General features: G+C 40.3%; 1 protein-coding gene across 3 annotated transcripts in view; it reads right to left on the bottom strand.

Moving 5' to 3' along the window:
- Nucleotides 1-12295, bottom strand: part of LOC149316849 (RNA cytosine-C(5)-methyltransferase NSUN2-like) — a 38524-nt gene extending 26229 nt beyond the window's left edge. The window contains exons 1-8 of one of the 3 annotated variants that reach the window (XM_089516387.1): nt 12150-12295; nt 10418-10578; nt 8445-8549; nt 7851-7956; nt 5443-5514; nt 2902-2986; nt 1510-1702; nt 651-725 (exon numbers count right to left, since the gene is read on the bottom strand). In XM_089516387.1, the coding sequence (XP_089372513.1) occupies nt 651-725; nt 1510-1702; nt 2902-2986; nt 5443-5514; nt 7851-7956; nt 8445-8549; nt 10418-10578; nt 12150-12185 (833 nt within the window). In that variant the 5' untranslated portion in view covers nt 12186-12295. The other 2 variants (XM_089516386.1, XM_089516388.1) reach the window with 2 other exon arrangements.
- Nucleotides 12296-22091: the final 9796 nt, after the last annotated feature.

The following is a 22091-nucleotide window of genomic DNA, read 5'->3' as shown; positions in this document are numbered from 1 at the left end:
TATGTTGTACCACTTCCAAATTCATTAACAATGGTATTGCTGCCACTGTATCTGCAGGCACTCCTTAGTGTCTGCCATAACACTACTTCTGCCAGCTTTTGAAAAACTTTCTCCACTTAGTCTCCACTTACCTTTGTTCACAGGATAACTCAAACATTGCTTTTAAAAAAAAAAAGAAAAGAAAAGAATGAAGGAAAAGAAAAAGGAAGAAAGAGGCACTTGCTGACATCTGGTAAATTTGCAGAAAAGTTGTGTGTGAGGGAAGAAGAATTCAAGTAAGTTTTGAGGGAATCTGTGGGTTGCCAAGAAAGGATAAAGAGCAACCAGGGATGAAAAGGACACAGAAGTGGCCCATGTAGAGAAGAAGGGATGTCTGTGCGTTTGTGTGTGATGGATGAATACTGTGCATGCTTGCATTACTGAATGCATGGCTGTGTAAATTACAGAATAATTCACAGGAAAGATGTGTGGTTTTTGTGTGTGCCTGCAGACAACATTTTATTGCTAGTTGAAAACAGTTTTTCTAAGTGTTCTAAGCTGGTACCGCTAAGATTTATCTGGGGTGTAAGATTTTTTTAATATTAATTTAGTTTTATCCCACTGTCAAGTTTCAAAAAGAATGTAAAATTATTAATACAAAGTTTTCTTACCCATGTAATTGCAAGCTGTTTTGAGTGGTCCACTTTTTCCATACATCAATGTTTTTTCTCATGGTCCCATCTCCACTGTAAAACACATTTGCACTTTATTTCCAATTAAATCTCAAGCTACATTCCAAGTCAATAACCACAACATTTTCTTAAAAACATTACCAAACTTCATGTGTTTTGGAACAGAAAACTGAAAACATGAGCCTCTTGACATAAAAGCTTCAAACCTGACCAGTTAAGAACTGGGCTCCATCAGCATATATACGTATCTCTAGTTTTGGGGAAACATCACTCAAACATTTTTTGGAATCACTTTTTGAGTATAAAAAGCATAAATGAAAACGAATAGGGGATAAAAATCCAGAATAAGGATTTACAAACATTTTTCTATAGTCAAATAAGAACTGGAAGATAATCTTTTTTTATTCTTTTCAGAATAATCAAAGTCTTGCTACTAATAAAACAATAGCTCAGTTTTTCAAATCTACTTAGTAAGGTATACAGTGAGGCAACGTTTCATGTGTGAATAGCACATAAAGCCATATTTATAAGGATTCAAAAGGCAAAACATGAAATAGATATAGGTAAATGAACAGTTGTTGTGAACAACAGACAGTTATGGTTGAGAAAATAATTTTTCAGTTTATTTTAACAATGTGTGTACTTTGTTCCAATTATATTTGTACTGTACCCTTTTTTAGAACTGAGAGTGGCCACACATTTTTAAACACCATTTTAAATCCTCTTGATGTGATACAAATGGATTATTAGCATTAATCAGCAGGTGACTTGATGATGCACACACATATACACTAAAAATACCACAATGCTTGTAATATTAAAGTTAAAGGTAACATACCTGCAAGGGACATCACATAATATTCTATCATAGAAGAGGATTTCCTTTTTTCCATTTGTGGTTATTTGTAAATTAGGGATGCTGGAGGCATCATGATTTACAACTATGATAGATGGGCTGTTTAACCTCTTTGCCTGATGGACTAGCAAATAGCAACGCTTGTTGTCAACGTCATTTGCAATTACAAATCCCTCTAGGAAAAAAAAAACCAACACTTCACATTAATGGAAGAATCACTGCAGAGGCAAAAGAAATTGGTCAATAGTTATTACCCCAGATAGGGTCATCAGAGTAGTAAAAAATTTGATGAAGCATAATCAGATCTTTTTAAAAACAGAATCTTCACAAATATTAACACAGAACACATGTAATACAGGATGTGTCAACTACCTTTACCATTTTGCAATATGAATTCTAATACTAAAAAGTAGTAATATAAAAATAAAGTACATTGAAACAATTTTAAGCCACGTTCCCCCACTCCCGCACATTTTAACTGAGCTTCTAAATAAATAACAAGACCGCAAGTCCCCATATGAACAGAATAAGATCTTCAGGCAGTCTTTTTTTCAGTCCCACAATCATCACAGGCTCGCTTGGTGAGGACATGAGAGAGCCTTCTCTGTGGCTGCTCCCACCCTTTGGAGCCCTTCCGCAGGAGGCTAAGCAGGTCCCTTCCCTGCTTTATTTCCACCATCAGGCAAACTTTTCTTTTCAGGCAAGCTTTTAACATGTTACTGTACCCAGGAAAGCTTCTTAATGGAGTGTTGGCCTTGTATGTTTTTAATGTTTTTATACTTTTAGCATGATTTTAATGATTTTGTATTTGTAACTTGTTTTATTGATGTGATCTTTAAAAACAGAATTAAAAGAAAAATGTATTTTTTTAAAAGCATCTTTTGTGAGCCACCTTGAGTCCTGCCAATTTGGGAGAAAGGCAGCATATTAAATATATAAATAAATAAAATAATTTAACAAACAAGAACAATCTCTAGAAAATCTCACATATCAAGCCACAATATACCTTATGCCCACGACAAAAAAAGAAAAAGGAAAAAAAAGAGAAGATTTCAAATGGAAAGAAGAAGCCTGGAGCTCTGATGCAAAGCAAGACATACAAGGCAGGATGCAGGAGTACAAAAGGAAATGTTTTATGTTAATGTAGAAAGTGGTGTGGAAAAATAATGACAGAGGCAAAGGAGAACGTGAACACAGATTGATGACCATCAGAGAATGCAACTAGAAATGGAGAGAGACAGGAATAGTCTGAACTCATTTCTGAAAGATAAAAAATTGTAGAAAAGTCAATTTTCAACAATTGATTTTATGAGAAACTATTCTATTTTCCAACAAAACCAAGACTTTAATCCCCATTTAAACACATACACTCACCTGGAAAAGGAACATTCACGTCTGCATGCAGCATTTCAATCAGCTGGGCAGTCTTAGATCCAGGTGCAGCACACATATCTAGAATCTAACCATAATGGAACAGTCAGGGAAAGACTGTATAGTTTTAAAACTGTATTACATGCTATTTGCGATTAAGTACAACTACTTCAGTAATATGTGAGAAGGATGCCTACAGAATTAACTCAAAGTATTAGTCCATTATTCACGATTACCTAAGGACTATATAAATATACAAAAATTCAAGTCTTGAATGCTAATTCAGATCTGACCACACAGTTGACCAAGCTTGTTTTTAAGAGAGAGATATGAAAAAATTCAAATATATTCTGCAATACTTAAGCAGAAATCATCAAAATCACGTTCATTCTGAACACATGAAATTGAGGAACAATTAAGGAAAGAAAGGTGAACTATTTTAAGTCAATCTTATGAATAACCATTTGCCCTCAACTGGCAATGTGTACTATGTGCTCAGGTACTATTTCTGCTGTTCATAGAGAAATCTTTTAGTACCAGAGAAGGTGGGAGAGAGTGCACAGTATTTGTGGTCACTATATCATGGCTATAGTCAGAAGCCCATAATGTGTGAATGGCTGCCTCTGTCCCTCTTTCCTTTATATAAGTAGTCCCCAAACCGTGCCCTTTAAGAGATTTTGAAGTTCAGTTTCCAGAAGCATCAGCCATGTTGGCCAATAGTCTGGAATTCTGGGAGCTGAAGTCCAAAATCCCTTAAAGAGTACAGTTTGGGGACCGCTGCTCTATATTGTAGCATAAAAGTCAGCAGCTCTTAAACACTGAGGATGAGGTGGAAAAAATAAAGTATACACATTCTGATAGGGTATATTTGTTTCATTTTTGTAATTGGCAGATGCAAGAAGAATTTGACAAGGGAGTCAGGAGTTGTAGACAAGCCATGTAAAACATCACAGATTTTAAATTGGAATATGGCATAACAGCCTACTCTATATTTGTGAGAGAAAACTTGTAGGATACAGTGGGAAGATATTACAGAACCTGGATTATGAAGACAACATTGAAAATTTTTGACACAGACCTAACTTTGACAGAGACCAATAATAAATTTGGATTTTAGGGAGATACAAATCGTGCCACCACTTAGGAAATGTACAAGTGTTGAAACAATTTCATTGGCTACCAGTTTGCTTTGGGGCACTATTCAAAGTGCTGCTCATCCTCTATAAACCCCTATATGACATAGGTCCAAACTATTTGAAAGACTCTGCCAGAAATTTGAGATCAGCAAAAGGTTTTCTCTCAGTCCCACCACCATCACAGGCTTCTCAGTGGCTGCTCCCACCCTCTGGAGCATCGTTCCACAACAGGCTAGGTTCACCTACTCCCTGCTTTGCTTTCATCAGCAAGCAAAGACATTTTTATTTCAGCAAGATTTTAGTGGTTAAGCAGGGAAATGTTTGTTTTATCTGTTTTCTAATTTTATATGATTTTTAAATGGTTTTAGTGTTATAAAGTGGGGATTTTAAATTGGTTTTAAAACCTTTTTGTAAATGTTTGTAATTTGTAGTTCTGGAAGCTACTTTGGGTCTCGTCCTGGGAGAAAAACGACACATAAATAAATAAACTGTGTACTATCTTACTCTTAGATAAGTGGAAGCACACCTATATTTAAAGTTTTAATGCCTACAGATAACCTATCTAATGCAAAATGCAGAAAGTGTATCTGTCAGGAAGGGATTAGTTTAATGCTTTCCTGCCATAATTCATTTTGATTTGTTTTAAATGAAAATGGGATTGACAGTATATTGTTGAGGCTGATGGGTTAAACTATGAGGATGTGCAGTAAGGGTTAAAGAGTCTCAAAAGAGCAAAAAAAGCTTGTAGGAAAAATAGCTTCTTTGGAATGCGTGTGGGAAGTGTGAGGAGAAAGGCTTGAGTTTTAACAATGTGGCTGAATAGATAATGAACAGTTTTAAAGAGCAGTTTTATTAAGTGATGGTTTTAGCTTTATAGATTTTTAGTTATTTATAATGTTTATCTATAGATATATATTTGGTGTGATGATATTGTTAAATACATGACACCAATCCCAAGTAATACACAGCATAAACAAAGTACAGATAAATTCTACTCCAAAGATGGTTAGTCTAGTGTTGGTGAGAAACTGAAGATTCACACACAGTCTGCCAGTTACCAGATTTTCTGGATGGTAATCCATTACATCATATTAATGGCTGAAGTGCAGGAACTGGGAGCCAATCAATGAGTTGCACAATTTAATGGAGAAGGCTTTTGCTATGTTCTATAAAAGTATTTCAATGCATTCCAACTTCAAACTTGTCAAAAAAAGTCATGGACCTGTCTACTAAGATCTTCTTTTCAACAATAAAGCTATTCTTTGACAAAAAAAAATCTAGAATCTGTCTTTTTGCAATGTTGTTTAGACAAGCTGTACCTGACAGTAACACAAAGTATAAAATCTATTTGTGCTGAGCTAATGTTTCCCCATCAAAGTTTCAATCTCTCTCTGTAAGGCAAGCATACCTTATGATGAGGCTGGACATTAAGAAGAAGGGGAGGAATCATACTGACAGCTTCTTGACGGCTAATGTTTCCCTGAAGCAACATAAAAATAAATAGTGTTAAATGTACCAATTCTACCTTATTACATACATTGGAGGAAATAGATAATTAATAATAATAATAATTTGTTTTATTTATATACCGCTATTCCAAAGATCATAGCGGTGAACAGCAAGTAAGCTAATTAGCAAGTAAGCTAATTTGCCCCCAACAGTCTGAGTACTCATTTTAGCGACCTCGGAAGGATGCAAGCCTGAGTCGAGCTTGGGCCCTTTTGCTGGTCTTGAACTCGCAACCTTGTGGTTTTGAGTGAATGGCTGCAGTACAGGCATTTAACCACTGCGCCACCAGGGCTCCTAGATAAGTTTGACATTTCTAATAATAATGGTCCCAATTCTCTAAAAATTTCAGTTACCAGCCATACAGAAAACTGAAGTCAAAGGTTTGGTTCAAGCAATCATTCCAGGCTTTATAAACCATGGCTTATAAAGCAAAGAATTAGTGTCAGAACCAATACTCCATTTTCCTCCAGGGACTGTACAACTTCCAACAAAATGCCAGCAAAAAGCCAGGGAACTCAGTCACTGCATCTGCACTGTAGAAATAATCCAGTTTGAAAAGACTAACTGTCATGGCTCTGGTACCACAACAATCTACCATTCCCAGAATTCCACAGCACTGAGTGGTGGCAGTTAAAATAGTGGGCGCACTGTACTGTGATTATGGGCAACAATAATTTTCATATCCAGATCTGGAAGACGTGACATGAAACATCAGTTTATTCCTGTACGTAGACAGTTGCTTGTATAGTAAACTCTGGGATGTTGTTTGAAAACCAGAAATGGTCTTTCAAGTACACCAAGTCTCCAGTGCTTCCAACATGTATTTAGAACTACCGTGTTTCTTCGAAAATAAGACACTGTTTTATAATTATTTTTCCTTAAGAAGACACACTATGGCTTATTTACAGGAGATATCTTATTTTTATTATGTATGGTACAACAATCTACATTATTCAAATACGTATAGTTAAGTCATCTTCTTCTGGAACATCGTTATAACTCTCCAAATCCAGAATTCCATCCTGAATTTCTTGCGACTCAATTTCCTTTAGAACCACTGGCCCCAATCTTTCCACTCCCTTCCCGCCCCCTTCCATTCCACGCCGGGCCTATCACTATGTCTTATTTTCGGGATATGGCTTATATTGCGCAAATGCTTAGAAATCCTGCTATGGCTTATTTTATGGGTATGTCTCATTTTTTGGGAAACAGGGTATCAGTTATATGCAAGTACATGAGCCACGTGCTAGGTCTTCAAGAAGATCAATATGCAAAATGGAAAAAGTAACATTAACATTCAGCACAAACATTAATGTTTAGAGGGCCTTTTTGAGCATAACATGTAAATATACCACAAAGCCATATCCAGTGACAAATACAATTCAACAAATGAGAATATTAAGAGATTAAACAAATCTAGAAGGACAACAACCAGAACAAGGCTAAATGTTTGCACTGGTCCCAGTGCAATGATGAATTGGCAATGATAATTGGAATTGGAGTCAGCCAAAACAGAAGCACGAGGTGGCTCCTCTTCACACACTGTTTAAAAGAAAAGTCACATGGATATAATTCATGCTCATAGAGAACGCACTATTCACTATGTTGCAACAATTTCTGATTCTCCAAGGGGAGGTGGACAGAAGGAAGAGACTACTTAAATACAGGATAATAATGAGGCATGCAGTTTTAAAAAGTAATCAGTGGCCTGTTACAGACAGCCAAAATAAAGCTGCTTCGAGTCACAGTGGAGGTATGGTGTTTCAATGATGCATGCGTCCTAAGAGTCCAGAAGCCACACCAAAGCCACGCTCCAGTTCTTAGGGCTGGAGCATGGCTTTGGTGTGACTTCTGGACTCTTAGTATGCATACATCATTGAAACACCATACCTCCACTGTGACTCGAAGCAGCTTTATTTTGGCTGTCTGTAACAGGCCAGTATTAATAAGGGATGTAGTGGCTCAGCAGTTGAGACACTGACTCTGATGACTGCAAAGTCGGCAGGTCAGCAGTTCGAGGCCCAAGGGACATGTGACAGAATGAGCTCCCGTCACTAGTTCCAGCTTCTGCCAACCTAGCAGCTCAAAAGCATGTAAACGTGCAAGTAAATAAATAGGTACCACTTCAGTGGGAAGGTAACAGCATTCAGTACAGTCATGCTGGCCACACAACCAGAGAGTTGTCTTTGACAATGCTGGCTCCCTTGGCTTAGTAACTGAGATGAGCACCGCCCCCTACAGTCAGACACAACTAGACAATCATGTCAAAGGGGAAACCTTTATCTTTTAATCAGTATTAATACTTACACATTCTGTTTCACTGACAAGAAAATGATGAAATTTTTCTAGCTCTGGGGATTTCCGCAGGACTTTTCTGCTCAGGTTTGTTTGCCATGCTAACTCTTCTGGATACCTAGTGAGACAACAGTATCTCTGAATATGGTGCTTTCCGAATCTCTCAGCAATTACAGTACATTTTAAATTGTAGACACATAGACTCAATTTGTGTATGGAACCTGTTAACTGTAAATAATGAACTTAAACAGGAAAAGAAATCACAATGTTTTTTCACTGAGAATGACTTTCAGATGTAACAGGAAGGTATTGGTTCCGTATTAAGTTCTTTTCATCTAGCTACATCTACCTCTAGAAGGATTTAAGTGGTCATTGGTGGTGGTAGTTAGGCTGTATGTACAAGCAGGCTGTAAATGAATGATAAACCAGCAAATCTGGTTTATCATTATGCTTGGCCATTGCAAGTCCATAGAAGGCAAACTATCAAAATCATAGTAAGTGAGATACACATTTAAAAACAGTGTGTTATACTGCTAACAGTTATAATTATACAACAAAATCAGGATCAAGAGAAATACTGATGGTCAAAACAGAAAAACCTCTTACCAATTTAATGGTTGTGGCATTTCAATTTTCTGACCATCTACCATCTTGTTTTCTAATTCCTTGAAATATTTGTTCTTCAGACAGTGCAGGATTTCCTTGGCATGGCTACAAAAGGAGAAAAGCAAAACAAAACAATGTGTGAATCTGTTGGTGGCTGTGCAAAAGAGAAGCCTTATTTTTTTAATATAGATTATTGTCCAGTATCAAAAATCCTACTGCTAGGCATCAGCTTTACTAATATTTCCAGCATGAAGCTCTCTCTATGTACAGTGCGCCCGCGTCATATGCGGGCGCTTCTTACGCAGTTTCCAGCTTTTGCTGAAAGCCACGCGATGGAAGAAACAATGACGCCCGCGATGCACACACCGCACGACATGCAAGAGCCCCATTATTTTCAATGGGGCTCGAGCATATGCACTATTTGCCTTATGCAAGGGGTTGGTGGTCCGGAACGGATCCCTGTGTTAGGCAAGGGCGCACTGTACAGTATATGTATATATATACACACACACAACGGCATATGAATGTCTGCAGAGATCTGAAGAAGTTGCATATGTATAGAACACTTGGTGTTTGAAACAGAATTTGATTTCTGAAGACTATCGGAAATCAGCCAAGCTACCATAAAATTATTTATTCAAAGGCTACACTTCTTCTTAGTCTTTCAAGCACTCAGGTACTGTACAATTTTCTTCACTATGTATATTTTTTAATTTGGAGCTCTTCTCAGCCTTTCACATCTACATATAAATAACAGAGTACTGACTAAACTATGAATTAGCAAGGTCCTGATTTTAATCTAATCTCTACAGTGAACACATTAAATGGTCTTAAGTTAAACTGCACTCTCTCTATCTTGGCTACATTCCCACATACATTTAAGATACTGAGCTAATGATACAGACCCATGTCAGGATTATTACAAGTTACTGCCAGTACAATATAATACAGATAAAGCACTTTACAGTGAAATCCCCACACATACCTTGTCTGGAGGAGTCATCACTGAATTCAATAGATTTGCCACCTAATAAAGTGTGTAAAAGACTGCCGCTACGATCACTTTATAATTTGAAATCACTTAATAATTACTATATACTTCAGTTGTTTATGCTTGATCACATGCTGTCTTAGATTTAACTTTGAGCCTGGAAGTTCAGATTTCAGCAGCAGTTTAGGCTTCTGCCCCAGCAACACTCACTTTTTGTGATATCATAGTCATGGAAACACATGCTTTAATTGCATCCTGTTTGGACTACTATAACACACTCTGCATGGGGCTAGCTTTGAAGAGTATTTGAAAAATTCCGATGGCCTAAAGAGCTGCAACCAGATTATAAACCAGGACTGCCTACAAGAAGGACATAACTCCTTTGTAGCAACAGCCTCATGGACTGCCAGTCCATTTCCAGGCACAATTCAAAGTGATGGTGATGGCCTATCAAATCCTATAATGATCAGTCTAGGATATTTGAAGGACTGTATTCTCCCATACAAACCTGTTCATATTTTAAGATCTTAAGGGGAAGCTCTTCTCTCTGTCCCACCATCTTCACAGATACATTTGGTGGGTACAAAGGAAAGGGCCTTATCGGTGGCTGCTCCTAGGCTCTGAAAAGCTCTTTCCAGAGACTAAACTGGCACCATCTTTATTATGTTTCTGTAGACAAGTGAAGACCTTTTTATTCCAGGCGGCTTCTGAGAATTTATTTATTTAGGGGAATAAATAACGTGTTGAACTTGTACTTGTTAACATTTAATGGTCCATGTTTTTAAGCAGTTTTTTCTAGGATTTTTTTTTTTTTTTTGACAGCTTACTTGCTTTTTAACTTCTGTATGCTATGAATTTTTAACTATGTTTTAACTGCTGTCTTGAGCCACAAACTAAGGAAAGGATTATATATATAAAAATACAATAGAAATAATAAATATCAAATTAATAACAGATCAGCAACCACACCAGCAGCCCTCACCTCTTGTACCCTGTTATGCGGAGGGTGGCAGGAAGTGGCTCTCGCAGGGCTGCCATGAAGCTCTCCCACTCCGCCTGAGGCACAATGCCCAGAGTACCATAGTAATGCTCAAACAATGCATTCTCCTTCACAATTTCTGGATAGCCACCTTCAGGCCAGCCCTACGGAAAAGACAAATGCATCAGTCAATGCCAACTCTTACTGAGAAGAAATATATTTATAATTACTTACCATGGCACCGCAACTCATTGCTTTTTAAAGGCAGTTTTCCAACCTGGGTTTAGATATAGTTTATCTAAACTATATCGACCCCAACTCATGGCAACCCTGTGGATGAGACATCTTCAAGACCCTCCAAAGTCCTCTACTGCTCTGATTAGTTCCTGTAGTTTTGGGCCCATGCCCCCCCAAATTAAGTCTATCCATCTGGTATGTGGCCTTCGTCTCTTTCTATTACCCTCCACCTTTCTTAGCATTCTTGTATTTTCTACTGACTCGTACATTTTAGGATCTCATGATGGGGCCAAAGTACGACAGCCTCAGTTTTGTCATCTTGGCTTCCAAGGAGAGTTCAGGCTCGGTCTCTTTAAATACCCATTTGTCTGTCTTTTTGGCTGTGCATGGTAGTCTCAGTACTCCTCTCCAGCATTACATCTCGAATGAGTTGATTTTCTTTTTACCTGCTTTCTTCACTGTCCAGCTCTCACATCCCTTCATGGTAACAGGGAACACAATGGCTTGGATGATTCTATCTTTACATTTTAGGATCTTCTCTTGTTCTTTCATAGTTATCCTTACTATTCCTAGTCTTCTTCTTATTTCTTGAATACAGTCTCTGTTATGATCAATGTCTGACCCAAGGTTTTTCCATATTCACAGGGGTCTTGTGCCCCTAATCCTAGCGAATATGGAAGGACAAGTGTATTCTGATTTCCCCATTATCAAGATTGAATTTATGGCCATTACTGTTTTATGTCCAGGTGCAAGCCTGCCTTTGCAGCTTCTTCCGTAACTTTCCTTAGTAGTTGTTCCAAGTCCATGATGTTTTCCACTACTATTATGGTGTCATCTGCATACCTTAGATTGTTGACATTCCTTAATCTTATCTTCACATCTCCTTCTCACGAGTCGAAACCTGCTCTTCATACGATACTAATCTGTGTACAAATCGGAGAAGGAGACTGATAACAGCCTTGTCTCACCTCCCTTCCCAGATGGCAAAGGGGTTGGGTAAGGATGCATATTGTCACTCTATTTATTCAACCTGTGTGCAATATATATATATATATATATACACACATACATACACACACACATATATATATATGACATAAGAAGAAGAGCAGGTTTAGACTCAGAAGAAGGAGATGTAAAGATAGGAGGAAGAACATCATCCTCTTACCACACCCACCAAAAGAGAAAGAAAGAAACCAGTTGATTGCAAGTGACTACAATTTCCAGGGAGTTACTTCTGGTGACACTATTCAAGGCTGCATCCACACTGGGGAAATAACCCGGTTTGGCAGCGCTTTAACTCTTTGTGTGGCTCAAGGCTATGGAATTCTGGGAGTTGGAGTTTGTTGTGGGGCTGGCCCCACAACAAACTCCAACTCCCAGAATTCCATAGCTTTGAGCCAAAGAGTTAAAGCGGTACCAAACCGGGTTATTTCCCCAGTGTGGAACCAACCAAAGTAAAAAATCCCTGCCCCTGCCCTCGAAGCCCTGGACTCACCCCAGGGCCCCTTTCTCGGCCCTTCCTCTGGCCCATTGCCCCCGCCAGACCGACGACGCCCCTCCGCCACAAGGCTCCGAACTAAAAGTGGGTCTCAATGAGCCCACTTTTCCACATAGACACAGAGGCCGGCCGCTACTGCGCATGCCCAGACACTCAAGCGCATGTAGGTATAGAACCTGCGCATGCGCATAGGGGCGGCGTGGAATTGAGACTCACAAAATGGACGCCGCGAGTGGTTGGGGTCACGTGGGAGGAAGGAAGCGGAGGCTGGCTAGACTAAGACCAGGACTTCAGCTCCCAGAATTCCTGACCGTCAATAAAGCTGACTAGGGCTTCTGGGAGTTGGAGTCCAAAACTCCTGGAAGAATCAACGTGTGGGAAGACTTACAGAGCGAAATATGAGCTTCTAGATTAAGACAGTGAAGCCTCTCTCCATTCGTTGAATAATAATAAATAAATACATAAATAAAAGCTTTATTTTTTTTACCCCGCCTCTCTGTAGAAGACAGCCGAGGCGGCTTACAATTTTAATTACTTCGATGGGGGGATGTGATGGAGTTGATCAAGAAACCAGGTTGCTTTCAGCCGCGCCTTGATGCTGAAATATCCCATAGTAGTACCTGGCTCAGTGCTAGGGAAGTCTAGGAATTGTAGTTTTCTGAGTCATTTAGCCTTCTCTGTCATAGAGAGCGCTCTGGTGCCACAATAAACTACAGTTCCCAGGATTCCCTAGCCCTGAGCCAGGGCAGAGAGAGGGCTTTTGAAAACTGGTGAGTGGGAGGTGAAGTGAGAGCAAGCAGGATCAACTTTGGTGGTGGGTGTTCTCATTATCTGGGAAGGGTGGCTTTAGACCAGGTACACATAGCTAGTTATTAGAGGAACAGTGGCATATAAGGAACTGTTTCACTGAAAGGCATATGCTTCTGTACACTAAGTAAGCTGAAGCCATTTTGCTTACTTCTGTTATGGTAAAGTTACTGCTTCACACTCCTAATGTCCCTTGACCATGGCTATGCTAGTGGGTAAAGCCTTTCACAGACTTCGGTCCAAAACACACTGCTGAAATAACCCAGAATCATAGAATCCTAGAATTGGAAGAAACCCCAAGGGCCATCCAGTCCTACCCTTCTGCCATGCAGGAAATCTCAATCAAAGCATCCCCTGCTGTGACAGATGGCCATCCAGCCTCTGTTTAAAGACCTCTAAGGAGGGAGACTCCACTACACTCCGAGGGAGTTTGTTCCACTGTTGAACAACTCTTACTGTCAGGAAGTTCCTCCTAAGGTTGAGGAGGAATCTCTTTTCCTGTAGCTTGCATCCATTTTGTTCTGTGTTCTAGTCTCTGGAGCAGCAGAAAACAAGCTTGCTCCCTCCTCAATATGACATCCCTTCAAGTATTTAAACAGGGCTTTCATTCACCTCTTAAACTTCTTTTCTCCAGACTAAACATCCATAGGTCCCTAAGCTGCTCCTCATAGGGCATGAATTCAAGACCCTTCACCATTTTAGTCACCCTCCTTTGGACACGCTCCAGTTTCTCAACATCCTTTTTGAATTGTGGTGCCCAGTACTGGACACAATATTCCAGGTGGGGCCTGACGAAGGCAGAATAGAGTGGCACTATTACTTACCTTGATCTAGGCACTATACTTCTCTTGATGCAGCCTAAAATCGCATTGGCCTTTTTAGCTGCCGCATCATACTGTTGACTCATGTTCAACTTGGTTTGAGACCCCTTTAACTGCCCTGGCTCAATGCAAGGGAATTTTGGGAAATGTAGTTTGGCGATACATTCAGCCTTCTCTGTCGGAGAGCTCTGATGCCACAACAAACTACAGATCCCAGGATTCCCTAGCATTGAGCCAAGGAAGTTAAAGTGGTCTCAGACTGGTTATTTCTGCAATGTATTTTGGGCCTTTGCAACTGTGGTAGCATCATAAATCAGTTATAATAAATTAGTTATTAAAATTGTTGTTATTTTTATTTATTTTACAGTGGACCTTTGTTATACGCTGGGGTTTGGTTCGAAGAGCCCCCGTGTATAACAAAATTCATGTATGCTCAAGTCCCATTAAATATAATTACATTGCCAAATGGTGTCCCTTATAAAAAATGGAAAATCAAGGTTTGATATTTGAAATTTATACTTTTTTGGGAACATTTTCAAACTGTGGATGCTTGAATCCATATATAAAAAATCAATGTATAAGAAGGGCTGGCTGTATTTATTTACAGTATTTATAGCCCATCCTTCAGTCCTCCATAACTGCCATCTTCCAGCCTGCGAGGGAGTTGACCAGGCAGGCCCAGCTCCATCAGGGCTAGCCTGGAAGAAAAGACTCCTCCCTCCATAACTGCCATCTTCCGGCCTGCGAGGGAGTTGACCAGGCAGGCCCAGCTCCATCAGGGCTAGCCTGGAAGAAAAGACTCCTCCCTCCATAACTGCCATCTTCCAGCCTGTGAGGGAGATGACCAGGCAGGCCCAGCTCCATCAGGGCTAGCCTGGAAGAAGAGACTCCTCCCTCCATAACTGTTATCTTCCGGCCTGCAAAGGAGTTGACCAGGCAGGCCCAGCTCCATCAGGGCTAGCCTGGAAGAAGAATCTCCTCCCTCCATAACTGTCATCTTCCAGGCTATGAGGGATTTGACCAGGCAGGCCAAGCTCCACCAGGGCTAGCCTGAAGAAGAAGAGCCCTCCCTCCAGTTCATCTGCCTTGGTCCAGGCCTCAGAGGGAGAGAAGAATGCTGGACCTGATCCCCTCCCCCCCTCACCATTCCCTTCTCCTTTTGTGTCGTGTCTTTTTAGATTGTAAGCCTGAGGGCAGGGAACCATCTATTATCCCCTCTCTTGTAAGCCGCCCGGATTGCCAGTGATTGGGCGGCATATAAATAAATCCTATTATTATTATTAAAGGCTCTCAGCGTGGCTTACAATTATTATTATTTTTATTTAGATAGTTTCCTGCCCTCAGGCTTACAATCTAAAAAGACATGACACAAAAAGAGAAGGGAATGGTGGTTGGGAAGGGATCAGGTCCAGCAGTTATTCTCTCCCTCTGAGGCCTGGACCAAGGCAGATGCCATGGAGGGAGGGCTCTGCTTCTTAACTGAGGCTGGACCCTCCAGGCCAAAAGATGACAGTTGGCAAGGAAGGAGGGCCTTCTTCTTCAGGCCCAATGGCGTTGGGCCTGTCCTTTCACTAATTATAGTGTTATAATTATAATTGTTACTATATTTTATTTGTATCCGGCTTTCCCCCCAAAAAAAATTGGGACAAAAAGAGGCTTAAACTGCAAGGGCAGTTAACAACAGGCATACCTCACTTATCAGAACCTCTGACAAAGATTATTTCAACCAAGTCTTTTTATGCCTGTCTAACCCTGTCTTTTTTCTTCCCATCCTCTGTCTAGCTGGAAGGTTTTTAAGAAATGTGAAGTCGAAGGTTTTCATGGCTGACATCCATAGTTTTTTTTGTAGGTTTTTGAGGCTATGAGTCTGTGTTCTGGAAGAATTTATTCTTGACATTTTGCCAGCAGCTGTGGCTGGCATCTTCAGAATTGGCAAAGCAAACAGGTGCTATCTTCAAAATCCCTTACTGTGAATAGCAAAAAAAGAGAAAAAGGAGGTATAAGAACCTATCCCTATTTTTTCCTTTTCTGCCACTGGTACCACATTTTCTGTTAAACAGATCATGCCTAAGAACAGATCTACTTTATTAACTGAGATATAGCTGTATCTTCTGATCAATGATGAAAACTTCAAATTTTTCAATTCAGTTTTCCAGTTTTTGAAAGTTTCATATTCAGTTTTTTTACATTTCTTTCTGGTTCTAAGATGAATAAAAATGTCTATTATTTTAAACATCCAACTGACTTGATTGTCTATACTGTATCAAAAGATCAAAAGGACAGCTAGTTCTGAAATCTATCTTATGCTTTGATATCTTGCTACCTCCCAAAATTAATATATCTTTACTGGCAATTACTCTGTCAGCAATTGTATAGCGCTCTTGCTCAAGGCAATCTGATGTCTTGCCTGGTTAGGCAATCGGGAGCCGTCACTGTCATTATTTATTAACGATCAGCAGATTAGACATGGAGCTATCAAAAGCTTGCTCATATTTTGTGTCTTTGGCTGTCTTAAAATAGTATTATACTGCTTTTAATATGAATTTTGAAATCCAAATTTATACTTTACCAGACCTTGTGTTACCTAAATTTGCAGGGGGTCCTGAGAGGGCACCCACAAATTGAATTCAATGGAGAAATTAATTGAGCTCAATAGGTAATCATGGGTGAGAATCTTAAGCCTTTGTATGCCAGTTCCAAATCCCAAAGAACTCCAGAAGCAGGTTCCAAATTATTTTATTTATAAAAGGAATCAACACACACACTAAACACTCCCTATCTTACACACAAGAACTAACAACGCAAAGGTAGTAAAAGACAGCAAGTTACAAGATTGTAAAGAGGCACTGCTATACCAGTCCTGAAGCATACCTCCAATTGTGGGGTTATTGGAATGAAGATGGCTCAATAAGCTGCCTGCAATATGTGCGGTGGCCAGCTACTGAGGTGCCCAGCTGAAATCAAAGTTTCTGACCAGCTTCAAACTAAACCAAATAGCTATTGTCTAGTCATGTATATTTATAGCAAGAAATGGGTCCTGGGGTAGTATTTCAGGAGTTAAATGACTTTTCCAGGAGTTCAATGACATTCCCAGTAGGGAAGAATGGTACAAGATATGCAAGAATGACCGGACAATCGATGTGAATGTTCTCATACAAAAAGTTTCATTCTCAGCACCCACTAGGTCTAGCACCCACCATCATACTCTTTGGTTGAAGTGATTTTGCTGGTTCTGATCTTGGGTGATCCCATCATGGTTAAGTGCCTTGGCTTCCCTCATGCTGAGCCATCTGGAGTTCCTAATATGGTATGGCTGTTTTCCTGCACTAGGGTGCCCCTTTTGGCTACCTGCTCCGCTCTGGGCCCAAAACAAATTCCACCTCTCAGAATTCCATAGCCTTAAGCCAGGGCAATTAAAGCGGGGCCAAACAGGGTTATTTCTCCAGTGTGGATGCAGCCAAGGTTAATCATTGGGTGGTGGCAGCAAGATTTTTTTAAAATTTATTATGGTGTTCTCTAGGAGTCGCATGCAGCTCAGGGAAATGGAGCGGGACCATAGAGAACCATCACATGTTGACATCCTTTGCTTCTGTCTTACTCCCTGGGAGGGAATTTAAGACAGGGTAGGAACCAGAGAAAACCTACACAGGTGTCCTACTGGATTATTTCTGCAGTGTGGATGCAACCTCAGACAAGAACTGAAGGCTGTTGAAAGGACTTGTAAGAAGGTGCTGCGTTGTTTTAAATTGTACTGTTTTCACTGTTTCTTATCCTTTTTAAATTGATGTTTTAAATAGTTTTAATATTATTACATTTTTTATTATGATGTTGACTTTCGGTATGATTAAACTTTACAGTAATCTTTTTCATTTGTAAACTGCCTTGAGTCCCAATTAAAAATGCTTCTCCTGCTGATAATAAGGACCGTACAGACAGGCCAAAATAAAGATGCTTCGGGTCACTTTGAAGGTATGCTGTTTAAATGATGCAAGCGTCCTAAGAATCCAGAAGCCGCACCAAAGCCACACTCCAATCCTTAGGACTGAAGCTTGGCTTTGGTGCGGCTTCCAGACTCTTAGGATGCATGCATCATTTAAACAGCATACCTCCAAAGTGACCTGAAGCAGCTTTATTTTGGCCTGTCTGTATTGAGCCAAATAGTTACCAGTTTCAAATCCCAGGTTTTCCCCTAAATCTCACACAGCCATCTTAAACCAATCATGGCCTCTCAGCCTAATAAACCTTGCCACATTGGTATCAGGCTAAATATGTTTATGTGGGATGGCAGGGGTAGTATTCCAGAAAATGCAATGGCATTAAAATATAAATAGTGGGATTGCATACTCTTATGAAGCAAGAGGCTATGCTAATGGCGGCAGTGCTGCTTGTAGGTTTTCCCATATCAGACAGGCATTTGCTAAGGAGCCAGACTAAATGTGCCAAACAGCAACTGGGCAGCAGTACTGTATCTGTGTTGCAGGGGGCTGACACTGGCAGAGAAACAATGCCAGTGGTGTCAAGACCAGCAAGAGGTTCTTTTTGGATCAGGGGAGTGTTGAGGACTTTAGGACAGGTGATGAGCAAATAGGCAGAGAGACCAAATTTGGTTTTAAATCACAATTCATGCAAAATTTATTAAAAGACAAAAAAATAACATAAACTTAAGTATCAAGAGCTCTCAATCACTCTCACGGTCACACCACATCCTCATACAGACTACTCTTCGCTGAAAACATTGACCAGATGCTTCACGAAGGTTGCGTGATCCTCATTGCCGTGGTTCAAGGAGTCACAAAGGCAAACAGGAAAAAGCCCCTCTCTTTATACTGAATTTTTCTCTCTTCTTGGGGAAAACATTTTGTTCTTATTTCCATGGTTTCAAAACACACCATTGTCCTGTCAGCTCCCCATCTCGTTTCTATTCGTTGCAGCTCAAGACCATTGTCCTGTCAGCTTCTCATCTCGTTTCTCTTCATTGCAGCTCAGGGAACATTCTATTTTTCCTTCAGACCTTCACCTGGCCATTTCATCAATATGTTCGAAGTTCTTCCTTTAACAGTCCTTTGTGTGGCAACCATTTTCTCTGGCTCTCAGGGTTGTGTCCAACCTGGAACCCATTCATTCCTCATATATTCATTCATACACACACACACTTGTCCCTCCCCATTTGCGGACTTAGAGTCCGCTGTCTCGCTTCTTCGTGGATGGCAAGGAGGGAGGGTCAAAATGAACTGAAACCCATTTTATCCAATGGGCTTTGAATATTTGTGTTTTTTCTGATTCGCAGGTTGTGTGTGTGTCTGGAACGGATCCCCCCACAAATCAAGAGGGATGACTCTGTGTGTGTGTGTGTGTGTATTTTCTCTACAATGAAATCAATTGACAGAAACCAAGGTTGATAGCAATTTATAATAAATCCTTAGGAAAGTTTTACTTATACGATCTCCATTGAAAAAATAACCCCTCACAGATGCTAGTTTCCACTGTAGTATTACAGCTCATACTGTTGTTGTTAACTGTTTTCACTTCAATTTCGACCCATGGCCACTCTGCTAAAGAGACATCTCCAAGACTGTCTGTCCTCCTCTGCTCTGCCCAACTCCTGCAAACTCATACCTGTACTTGTGATCTCTTTAATAGAGTCCATCCATCTAGCATGTGGCCTTCCTCTCTTTCTAGTTCCTTCCACTTTTCCTATAGCATTGTTTTTTTCCAGTTGTATTTCCCCATTCTTAATCTTCTGATTTCCTGGCTGCGGTTCCCATTCCTATTTGATCCCAGATATGAGAACTCTTTTACTATTTCTATTTCCTCATTGTCTAGTCTGAACTTGTGTAAGTTCTCTGTAGTCATTATTTTTGTTTTCTTTATGTTCAACAGTAAGCCTGCTTTTGCACTTTCTTCCTTGATCTTCGTTACTATTTGTTCCAGGTCTGTGATTTTCTGCTAGTATTATGATGTTATCTGCATATCTTAAGATTGTTGATATTCCATTCTCCTGTTTTCACTCCTTCTTCTGTGTCCAAGCCTGCTTTTCTTACAACATATTCTTGCATATAAGTTGAACAGGTAGGTTGATCAGATGCAGCCTTGTCTGATCCTTTTGCCAGTTGGGAACCATTCTGTTTCTCCGTGTTCTGTCCTGACAGTAGCCTCTTGTCCTGAGTACATATTCTTCATCAGGACTATCAGATGTGTTGGCACTCCATGTCTTTAAGAGTGTAGCATAACCTTTCATGATTTATGCAGTCACAGGCTTTGCTATAGTCTATAAAAGAATAGGAAAAAAAAAAATAAACACACTTGCTTCAACCAGGGATATATTTTGTGTGGGTGTTGAGTAAAACTGCCAGCTCCACCCTCCCTTCAAGTGCCAGTGGCCCAAAGCCAGCACTCAGTAAAATGAAAACAGGGTTTTATTATTACTAGACCTGAATTACACCGGAGGACATGGATAGGAATCATGGTATCAGGTGCAGCCTTACTTAAGGCTGCTGCCTGGCTCTAGAAAAGCAAGTCAGACTGTTGTATACATGTTATATATCAGTACAAAAAACTGTATCTGGTTTTACATTGTGGTTTTCCCTATATTACTTGTGTGGTATGGTTTCAGTAATGCCACATTGTTACTGCTTAATTTTCTTTGAAGTTAATTAAATTTGTACAGGTGTATAAATTGTTGGGTAATCTGAAAGGCTGCTGACAATTTCCACAGCCATTCTTTACTGTCTTAATTCCAACAGAATGGCCCCTGTACTAATTTTTAAGCATCTAGGTTTGGTTCTACCCATTTAGATATGCATTCCTCCGTTGATCTGATGCGAGGAGCCAGAGGCCTCCCCCCAGTGTGCTATATTTCACCCCATTGGCCTCAACTCTTGCTTTCTTTTATAAAACAGCAGCCAATGGTTTGGGGACTGGCACCGGTCCAGGGAGCGTCACTTTGAGTAGCGCTGATTTGGAGAATCGGTAGAGAACAGTTAGCCCTCAATCCATAACTTTCACTGTTGTTGTTGTTATCCACCCTCAAGTCAATCTTGACTCATGGCATCCCTGTAGATGTGATATCTCCAAGACTCCCTATACTCTGCTCAGATCCTGCAAATTCATACCCGTGTGATCACTTCTTAAAGAGTCCATCCATCCAGCATGCAGCCTTCCTGTCTTTCTGCTTCCCTCCACCTTTCCTAGCATTACAGTCGGCCCTTCTTATACACTGATTTTTTATACACGGATTCAAGCATACACGGTTTGAAAATGTTCAAAAAAGTATACATTTCAAATATCAAACCTTGATTTTCCATTTTTTATAAGGGACACCATTTTGCTATGTCATTGTATTTAATGGGACTTGAGCATACACGGATTTTGTTATACACGGAGGATCTTGGAACCAAACCCCAGCGTATAATAAGGGTCCACTGTATTGGTTTTTTAAATGTCCCTTCTCATGATGTGGCCAAAGTACAACAGGCTCAGTCTAGTCATCTTGGCTTCCAGAGAGATTTCTGGTTCGATCTGTTTTAGGACCCATTTGTTTGACTTCTTGGCTGTCCATGGTATCCTTAGTACTCATCTCCAGCACCACATCTCACATGAGTTAATTTTCTTCCTCTCATTCCTTAACTGTCCAGATCTCACATCCACACAGGAATACAGTGACTTGTATGATTCTAACTTTCGTGTTCAGTTGTATATCTTTCCCCCATGCTTAGGGTTTGATTTCTACGCTACCCTACCTAAACGAGGGTGATGTATTTTTATTTAAGGATTTATATCCTGCTTTTTTCCCACAATGGGAGAAACAATTGCTCTTCACTGCAGGCAACAACTGCTCTTACAAGCAAAATGTTGTGAAATTGAGACTGTACTTACTCCCCAAAAGGTGCTGCTGAGAAACTAGAACCAAGGGGTGGAGGTGAGGGAGTATGCTACTACTAAGAGCCCTTCCAGAGTTGGTTGGGGGGAGAAAACATTCATGGGAGAAGGGCAAGCTCCAGGAAAAGAGATTTCACCTCAACACACACACACACACAGAGTCATCCCTCTTGATTTGTGGGGGATCCGTTCTGAGGGAGAGAGAAGGCTGGCCCAGTACCATCAGGGGCTAGCCTGAAGAAAGAGGCTCCTCCCTCCCTAACTGTCATCTTTCGGCCTCTGAGGGAGAGAGAAGGCTGGCCCAGTACCATCAGGGGCTAGCCTGAAGAAAGAGGCTCCACCCTCCCTAACTGTCATCTTTTGGCCTCTGAGGGAGAGAGAAGGCTGGCCCAGTACCATCAGGGGCTAGCCTGAAGAAAGAGGCTCCTCCCTC

The sequence above is a fragment of the Sceloporus occidentalis genome, unplaced genomic scaffold, assembly GCF_023333645.1.
Source record: "Sceloporus occidentalis isolate IW3139 unplaced genomic scaffold, rSceOcc1.0.p SCAF_3, whole genome shotgun sequence".
Classification (NCBI taxonomy): domain Eukaryota; kingdom Metazoa; phylum Chordata; class Lepidosauria; order Squamata; family Phrynosomatidae; genus Sceloporus; species Sceloporus occidentalis.
Note: the sequence above shows the minus strand (reverse complement) of the source record. Positions and strands in the feature narration are given on the sequence as shown.